At 39.0% G+C, this 9,800-nt stretch overlaps 2 protein-coding genes across 2 annotated transcripts; both read right to left on the reverse strand.

The window, feature by feature from the left end:
• Nucleotides 1–1,699: 1,699 nt before the first annotated feature.
• LOC147847229 (transcription initiation factor TFIID subunit 9-like) lies at nt 1,700–3,422 on the reverse strand. The gene is made up of 2 exons (XM_087339417.1): nt 3,120–3,422; nt 1,700–2,144 (listed from the first exon to the last, which is right to left on the reverse strand). Exons 1-2 carry the CDS (start codon nt 3,414–3,416, stop codon nt 1,845–1,847), a joined length of 597 nt encoding a protein of 198 aa, XP_087195543.1. The 5' UTR covers nt 3,417–3,422; the 3' UTR covers nt 1,700–1,844.
• A 1,624-nt stretch (nt 3,423–5,046) lies between these two features.
• On the reverse strand, nt 5,047–9,051 carry LOC147847230 (pentatricopeptide repeat-containing protein At3g09040, mitochondrial-like). Its single transcript, XM_087339418.1, has one exon. It carries the CDS (start codon nt 8,281–8,283, stop codon nt 5,377–5,379), a length of 2,907 nt encoding a protein of 968 aa, XP_087195544.1. The 5' UTR covers nt 8,284–9,051; the 3' UTR covers nt 5,047–5,376.
• Nucleotides 9,052–9,800: the final 749 nt, after the last annotated feature.

Here is a 9,800-nt window from a genome sequence, read left to right on the forward strand (position 1 = left end):
CTTCTTGTCACTTGGGACACACTTTTGTGTGTGTCAAAAGTAAGTGTTTGCGCAAAACTAATGGTTTATGATGTTCACACACACACCCTCCCTCGTGTCGATGACGACGACTCTCTACCATCTTTTCCGATATACCGTTGGCTTATTACCAGTATCACACACACACACCCTCCCTCGTGTCGATGACAACGACTCTCTACCATCTTTTCCGATATACCGTTGGCTTATTACTAGTATCATCCATCGGGTTTGCGGAAATGAGAGATTCGAAATACTTACTCCCCCCCCCCCCCGAATCGTTCGACTTGTGGGTCCACTTCTCGTGTTTGCATGATTATAATTAACATCACTCCGATGTCAAACAAAATGAACACACACTAGAGGCTTCTCGCCTCTACTTTCACACCCACCTAGAGGTTGGATTCACACTCATCCACTAACCGGCAAAGGCCGCAAATACACGACTAATTTATAGCTACCAATGCATTTCCCAAGAAATTTAGTCATAAGGAATGAATCATTCAATTGCACATATAATACATGCACATGGTGGTACAACGCATGAGCCTAGAAACATTACCACACAACCCGGGCATTATCTCTACATGAGAATCATTGATGAGCCAATCAAATGATAACGACCTTCTTCCTTAAAATTACCTTACCAAAATGATCCAATTATTACGACTTTATTCCCCCATTTTTTACATGTGTGATTGACTAAATATGACCATTTACTCGACCCAATCATTATCTCTTGAATTACTCCAAATTATTTTAGAAATCATGCATTAAGACGCCGAAAGAGTATTTAGGTATGATTCAAACCTTAGAAAATAGAAGCATCATCAAAGCAAACGATGGGGCATGGCATTCATGTATTCAAGTAGATTAACTAGTGTATAATACACACGCAATTGAGAAGGCAACACCATCATATTATTACCTTGGAAAGACGGTGAAAGTACCATATGTCTGGCACTTGATAACATTGCAAAAAAGTAGCCACACTATTTTTTCATACTACCATATATGATACCTTCATCTTAGTCTAATTCGCATGGAGAAGAAGACTTTGCCAATTCTAGAGTAAATCATGTCCATGAAATATCAAAGCTTCACGTATCTCTTCACATTGTTGTGCTGACTAGCTTGAATCTCCACTACATGTTATATTTGGGTTTTAACTTTGAACTGCAGATGCTTTGCATGTGCATGAAATTTTACATTCCTTGGAATATCCAAGGCAATTTAACAATGGGATGAGCAAATCATATTGTTTTTTCCAAAATCCTTCATACTGCAATTTGACATCCTTCATTGTGGTACTAAAAGCATCTCCATGTTCATTCAACTTCAAAACTCAGGTAGCTAATCAATTGCTTCTTGCATATCAACTTCAAAACTCTGGTCATTAATAAATTGCTTCTTGCGTGCAAGATACACTTGAAGATCTTGAATCCATAGATGAATGTGGCATATTGGAGATCCATTTTCAAGCTATTGATATGGTGGGAGATAAGAAGAGCTTCCCCTATTTATGCTGAAATTAGTAGATCCTCCTTGACTACATTTTTTGAAACAATTCCCTAGCAGAATGATTTAATGAACAGATGATGTATTATTCATTTGGTTCTTCGACAATTGAAGATTTTTTAAATAAAGCAGTGTGACTCATGCAACCCTTCGACAAATGCAATTGGAGAACACAAAAACAATTTCAGTCATTATACACATACAGTATCATGTAAATTGTTAGTAAGTTTAGAATATAAAAATACATTCAGCTCTCAAATAGGAGATGAATATAAAGTCCAGACTGGTTCATGTTGTAAAAAGACCTTTTAACTATGGGGTCTTTTACTACCAGAAAGGCTAAAAGTAACTTTCCTAGAACTATCGTGGTCCATGTGTTGTGATGTTGTTGGAGGTGGCATGCCATTTCTTTCGGAAGAAGTAGTGGGTGTGTGACTTGCACCACCATCATCTCCTTCAACCTCATCTATATTCTTCATTTGTAGCGCTGCAATTTGATAATTCGGTGCTACAAGCATATCTTGCTCTGGAGGCAATGCAATACTTGGTCCACTAATAGCCTTTGGCAAGGGTATACTATTCCTCACCCTAGCCAGTTCCATTAATACCTGTACTTTTTGTCAAGGTCAAGAAAAAAGAAAAAGAAAATTTAACTCCATTAATATTCTTTCTTTGTCAAGGCCAAACAGGGGACCAAAAAAACAAAAAAAAACAGAATTAAACTCCATAAAAAACAAAGATGGCTCAGACAAACCAGTGACTTAACAGCTACCCATGAACTAATACAAGGGCTTAGCACAAGGTAATATCCTCTATAAGAAAGGAAATTGTGAGTGGCCATATGTCTACACTCCCATAATGCTTTTAAAGCCTTACCCTGACTCTAGGACCAGAAGCTACCAATTTGAACAATACCCTTGGCACAAACCCACCACAATCTGTATTTCCACAAAAACAATGATTACATTCTGAATGGTACAAGGTCAATTTTACATAGCTCTGTATTTTCCTTTTTAAGTTTTGTTTATAGAGTCTGAAATCTACTATTGTAAGAATTTGAAGAGATGATTGTGCTACCAATCCACAACAATAATAAATATTTCGATGTGTAAGATGACAAGTCATCTCCTTTCCCTTAATTCCACATCCTTAAGTGCACTAGCTAAAGCAAAAAAAAACACTTAGGGCAGGTAAATTTACTACTGTGTCATTTCTATGCATCCCCCCCCCCCCCCAAACCACGGTTCAAATTAATGAGTCTGAGTATCACAGTCTGTTACAATGCTCCCAGTTCAATCAGATTCACTTGCTTTCTCCACATTTGCAGGCGGAGCCTATCCTTGCACGCAACTAATTCTCAGTCATAATTTTCATGATCTCTCTCTCTCTCTCTGACATTGTGGCTTACATCTTAGTAACCAAAAAGAAGGAAATTTAAGAAAAAACCCAAGTTTGATCTTCACAGTGGCTCGACCCAGACCACAAAGTAGACATTATGCATCTTCCTGGGCATCAATTTATCTATCTATCTCTCCGTCGAAACAAAAACAGGGAAAGGGGAACAGCGATGAAGTGTAAAATACCTCTCTGGGCGGTGGCTGGGAGAAGGAGGAGCCACCAGAGGTCCGAGCTTGAATGGCGAGCTTCAGATCGTCAGAATCAATGGACGGCTTACCGGCGTGCTCCGAGTAGAGCTGGGCATCCCCTAGGACCTCCACGACATAGCGATACCAGAAGTCGAGGAATTGATGAACGACACGAGGCTCATGTTGCTTCACGCCCATCGACCTCAGAATGCTCTTCACAAGCTTCGCATCCTTTGGAAGATCCGTCTCCACCTCTTCTTCGTCCCCGTCTTCACCTTCCTCGGAACCCCCCATGGCCTCCTCCTCTCTGTCTCCTCTCTCAACTCTGTTTCTTCTTCCTCCTCCTCTTCTTCTTCTTCTTCCAGTTGGAGAGGCTCTGTTCTGTTCCAAAGGTTCAGGAGTTGTGGGTTCAAATCCTGATTATGCACTCAGCAGCTGCTATATCTATGTAGTATGTACTATTATTTACTACTAGACATACAATACACTACTACATAAGAATAACTTCATCATCTACATACTCTACCAATGTAATATGAATGTTGTGTATATATATATGTTTATATATCCTTCTCTATCTAGGCTTCCCTCGGAAGCACTTTTGGCCTCTTTTTGTTGTTCACAGTGCACACGCTTGACTCTTTGTCCGGATGCCGCTCCGTGTTGTTACCTCTTCATCGCCGATTTGATTGTAAAGGACCATCTGACTTCTTCATATCAATGCCATACGTCCGCACCGACACTTGCGGTGTGTGAAACCATTGGTGGTCGTATGGATATGAGGAAAGGCAAAGGACTTCTTCACCTTCCTTAATTGATTCACCACAACCATCAAATATTTTATAGACCGTGTCCAAGTCCTCGCATTGGATATATAAGAACTCCCGTCTCGTCCAGGTTTTAAAGCTAAAGAGTCGACCGAATTCAATCCTTGCATGAATTTCTTTCACAGTCATAGTGTGCGCTCTTGATTTGCAACATTCATTAGTAGAGTTCTTGATCATCCAAGCTACTCACTTCACATGCATTGCGTGAATTTTTGTCTCATAGGTCATATTTAACCTTGAACGCGATAATCAAATTCTCTCTCTCTCTCTCTCTCAATGTTTTTGCACCATGATGCATTTGGATGTGCGTCCACATGCTCAATCTTAAGTACACCTAGGGATAGTGGGGCAAATGATTTCGTTCATGAAGGTTTGGTTTGTGTTAACAAATTCTTGTTCTCTCTACTTATGTCTTGGAGTTCAGTAGCCTAAAAATACACCATGATTGATATCCCCCCCAATTGATGAAATACAAAACCCATATCGTAGCAATGTTTTTCCTTTCTTTGGTCATCTTCATATTGGAGAGACCTGACTCAACAAAAGTTTTTGTTGATGCTCATCGAGTTAGTAAGAAGTTAACATTGTGGATTCAACCATTCATTGTTTAGTTTGAGATTGAGACACACAAAAATATTGTTTCTAAAAAAAGATCTCACAACATTGACATTGATTTTTTTTTACAATAAAAATAATAGCATTTTTTGGGGTCACAAACCATGATTCGGGAGCCCCAAGCAAGGTTTTTGGGTCCCAATATGTGGTTCGGGGCCTCAAGCAACTCACAAACCATGATTTAATTATGAAACATGATTTAGAGACCCCCAACGGGGTTTTTGGGTCACAAAAGGTGATTCAAGAACCCCAAGCAAGGCGTTTGTTACAGAACATGATTAGGGAACCCAAGCAGGGTGTTTGGGTCACAAAATGGGATTCACGGACCCCAAGTAGAGTTTTCAGGTCATATAACGTGATTCAGGGACCCCAACTGGGGTTTTTGGATCACTAACCGTGATTCGGTCACTGTTTGTGAACCCTAAACCGGTTGTCTTAGGTGAGCCATGGTTTGAGCTTGTGGAGATAAAATACAATTAGAATAGTAGCATCGTCAAAGGGATGCAAGAATATTCCTTACAATACGACATGATGTAAATTGGGGTAGTGTTGCTCCAGATTTAGGTAGGCCAATCTGATGTAAATGGGGCTAGAGCTTCTTTCCTTAAACCAAAGACCAGGCTCACATAAACCATATTTTCACCATCAATTATATCCAATCCAAGACCGAAGAACATGCAGCTTCCTTTAGAAACATGTCTCACATGCCTTGTAAATTCTTCTTGCTCCTGGAGAACAACAAACTGATCATCAAAATGTTAAATATGTGTGAAATCAATCATCATTACTACGTAAATCATCAATAGTTGGCCTTACGATTGAAACTCTTGCAATTCAACGCCAGAACAGATATGAGACATAAAGACATAGGCTATAGCATCCCTTTCATCCAAACCTACAGCTTCATCAAAGGCCTCTTTCCCACGCTTGAAATTTCCACACTTTTGACAGGCAGCTAATATTGTTTGCCAAATTACAACATTCGGAAGACCCGGCATCTTCCTTATCATTTCTATTGCCTTATCGACTTGGCCAATACGACCAAGGAGGTCAACCATACAAGCACGGTGCTGAAGCATTGGAGGTACACCATATTCTTTGCTCATTGATTCAAAGAACCTTTCACTTTCATGTGACAGACCAACACGACTACATGCAGCTAGAATAACAATAAAAGTAACTGAATCTGGCTTTATACCCTCCTCTAGCATTGTATCAAATATAGACACTACTTTTTCACATTCACCAATCTGGGCATATCCCACCATAAGAATGGTTCTTGACACTACGTTCCGCAACGGAAGTTTGTCAAATACTTTTTGTGCTAAGTCAAGCCAGCCACATTTGGAGTATAAACTAACCAATGAGTTGCCAAGAATAAGATCCCTTTCTAGCAATCCTTGTCTTTCAATTTCAGTATGTATTTCACCAGCTTTGTCCAGAGCTCCAACTTTTCCACAAGCATTTAACCCACAAACAAGTGTGGCGGGACTCAAGGAAACACCCTCAATTTGCATTTGTTCAAGACATGAGAGAGCTTCCTCGGCGTATTCATGTTCAGCATATCCAGCAATTAATGCATTCCATGAGACTACATCTCGAACTTGAAGCTCCTCAAAAATATTAAGTGCTTTATCGAGCTGACCACATTTTGCATACATATTCACTAGAGTGTTGCCAATTACAATGTCCTTTTCTAACCATCCCTGTTTTTCTATTTCAGCATATATTTCTTCACCTTTGCTGAGATTTTGAATGGAGCTACATGCATTCAAACAAGAGATGAGAGTAACAATATCTGGCTGAGCATTTTCAACCCTCATTTTCTGAAAATACTCAAGTGCTTTCTCATTGTGCCCACATTCAATATACCCTGAAATTAATGCATTCCATGAAATTGTGTTCCTAACAGGAAGCATATGAAACAGATGTTGTGCTTCAAAATGTGACCCAAATGTGGCATACATCGAGACTAATGTATTACCGACAGCAATGTCTGTTTCAACTAGGCCTCGCCTTTCAATTTCTGCGTGTATTTCTTGCCCTTTCCCTAATCCTATTCTACTACAACAAGCTCTTAAACTGCAGAGAAATGAGACAGAATCTGGAGACACACCTTCAATTTCCATGTGTTCATAACAGCTGATTGCTTCTTCACTGAACTCGTGTTCCATGTATCCTGATATGAGTACATTCCATGAGACCACATCTCGAATAGGAAGTGCCTCAAGCAATTCATGCGCAGCCGTAAGAAAACAACATTTAGCATACATATTAATCAAAGCATTACCAACGATAAGCTCTCTTTCCAATAATCCATTTCTTTCAACCTCAGCATGAATTTCTTGGCCCCTTTCTATAGCTTGAATGTTGCCACACGCTTTCAACGTGCAAATGTAAGTGACTGCTTCAGCAGGAACACCCTGACATTGCATTTGCTCAAAGCACTGGAGCGCTTCTTCATCTTGACCATGTTCAGTATATCCTGTAATTAATGCATTCCATGCAGCCACATTTTGGACTGGTAGTCCATCAAACACTTCTTGTGCTTTTATAAGCAAACCAAATTTGACATACATATCCACCAAAACGCTGCCAAGTATAACATTTTTTCTGAGCAGTCCCTGTCTTTCAATCTTATCATGTATTTCTTGGCCTTTCATTGTGGCTCCAATAGTGCTACAAAGTTTCAACATACAAACAAAGGTGTGAGCATCTGGAATGACACCATCACTTTGCATCTTTTCAAAATATCTAAGAGCTTGCTGAGTGTCCCCATTTTCAGCATGGCCTGAGATAAGAGATGTCCACGAGACTGCATCTTGAGCTGAAAGCATGTCAAATACTGTTTTTGCAACACCAATATATCCACATTTAGCATACATATCTATCAATGCATTGCCAACAACAACATCATTGATTGATAACCCTTGGCTTATGATTTCAACATGTATCTTCTGCCCATTCACAATATCTCTCATGCTAGTACAAGCTTTCAAGCTGCAAATATATGTAACAGTATTAGGAAAAACACCCTCAAGCTTCATTTGTTCTAGACATGTAAGTGCTTCCTCACAATCCCCATGTTCAACATATCCTGTAACTAATGAAGTCCAAGCAACAACATGTTGCACTGGAAGACAATAAAATACTTCTTTTGCCATTGCCAGTGAGCCACATTTCGAATATAAGGCAACCACCGCACTGCCAACAAAGATATTGCTAGCGAAAAAACCTCTTCTGGCAACTTCTATGTGTATTTGCAAACCTAATTGAAGATCCTTCAGCTTTGTACAAGCCTTCAACAATCCCACAAATACATGTGCAGAAGGATGTACAGAATCTATTTGCATCTGTTGATACAGTGCCAGAGCAAGTTCTGGATTTCCAGAATTGATGTAGCCTCTCATAAGAGAATTCCAGGACCATTCACTTCTATGACTGAGTCCATCAAATACCTTTTGAGCCTCATCCATGATTCCGAAATCTGCCAACAAAGAAACCATATAATTTCCCAACAATTTATCGGATTGAAGTCCATTTTTTTTCATGTAAGAATGCATCCGTAAGGCACCATCTCGGTTCCTTAAATTGCTGCATTTATGCAAAAGGCAGGATAAGTCTTGAATGGATGGCTTAGGCAACAAGTTTCCTTCCAATGAAACCAGGGCCTCGTTTAAGCTAATGATCTTCCAGTTACCAAAAGCAACCTTCTTCATTTCTTTTCTTTCTTAGGAAAAAGAAAGATAATTTCTCATTCCCATCCATTTCTAGGAATGATTTCTTCTTTCCACTGACTCTGGATATGTCCAGCAGCAGAACTCAAATCGATGATAAGGAACTGTTAGGATCTTCCAGTTCATTTCTTTACTTCCTTAGGATGGAAAAACTAAATAAATGCAGAGTTGCATCCCTTTCTAGTCCGTTTTGTTGAATCTGTATCCTTCAGTGCATTTACATTCAAATTCTATGCAAAGGAAAGATCTCGCTTTCTTAGGATGAAAATACAAAAAAGTGTTAATTCCCATCCTTTTCTATGGTAAAGAAAACTGTAAAGCTCTTTCGGGCACCAAAGGTAATCATATCCTTCATTTCCTTTCTTGGGATGAAAAGAGAAATAATTTCTCAATTTCCGTCCTTTCTAGAGTAATGACGCTTTTTTCTTAGATGTGCATAAACAATCAAATGCAACAAAAAGGAAAGGACTTGGCATGAAAAAGAAATGGAGGGATCTTCAATTTATCAGCAATGCCATTCTTCGTTTTGTTTTACTTTCTTATTATGGATAGAAAATTAATTTCTCATTCTCATTCTCGTCGATTTCTTAATAAACAAGTATTTTTCACTTAAACCCTCCAAAAATAAAATTCGCTAAAAATGCCGGGTCTTACAGGAAAAGATGCAAACAGCAAATATCAGTAGAGTTCCACAAAAAAGAAAATATCCTAGCCGAAATTTTTCCTCTTTTCTCCTCTATAAAAGATGATTATCATCCTTGTCTTATAAATAAATTCTTCTTTTCAATGTGACTATATCCTTCAAAAATCAAATTAAAACAGGAAAAGGATAAAAGGAACGATCTTACCTGAAATTTGAGCTTAGATGATGTCTGAAAGAGAAAAAAGAAATACCATTGTGCCTTGGATAAGAGAATAGGTGTTTATGGATAAATCTCTATGTCTTACATGACCCATTCGCTGCATATTTTTCTGCATCATGAGCATTTCATAAAAGTTCCTAACAGAGAAAAGGAGAGAGAGAGAAGGAAAATAGCAAGATAAGCTAAACGAATAGGAAAGGCCAAACCCTAAAACAACATACAGAGGTGTATAATGTTGAGAAGGTCTTTTTACGTTTCTTTTTTATTGAGATGAAGAGGATTGACATCGTCGTGGATGGCTCTGTGTGTCATCAGAGACTGAAGAAAAGCCAGAAGCTTATTTTCTTGCGTTCCATGGAACGCTAAGATTGCACCGCACCACCACTGACCGACGACTGCCTGAGTCCTGACTAGTCGACTGCTCCGCAAAGCTCCTCACAATGTCGAGAATTCTACCCCTCCTGGTTTTACGAAATTCGCAAGGTTACCCCCCCCCCATTCTTTCGAAGCTCCCAAATTACATGCAACATACATACATACATACATACATACATACATTATTACATACATACCAATTATGTGTAGCATACATATATATATATATATATATATATATACATGCCAATCAAATGCATA

This window comes from Azolla caroliniana, unplaced genomic scaffold (genome assembly GCF_043228905.1).
Source record: "Azolla caroliniana isolate FFs.n. ecotype wild unplaced genomic scaffold, voAzoCaro1.0.p SCAF_1326, whole genome shotgun sequence".
Taxonomy (NCBI): domain Eukaryota; kingdom Viridiplantae; phylum Streptophyta; class Polypodiopsida; order Salviniales; family Salviniaceae; genus Azolla; species Azolla caroliniana.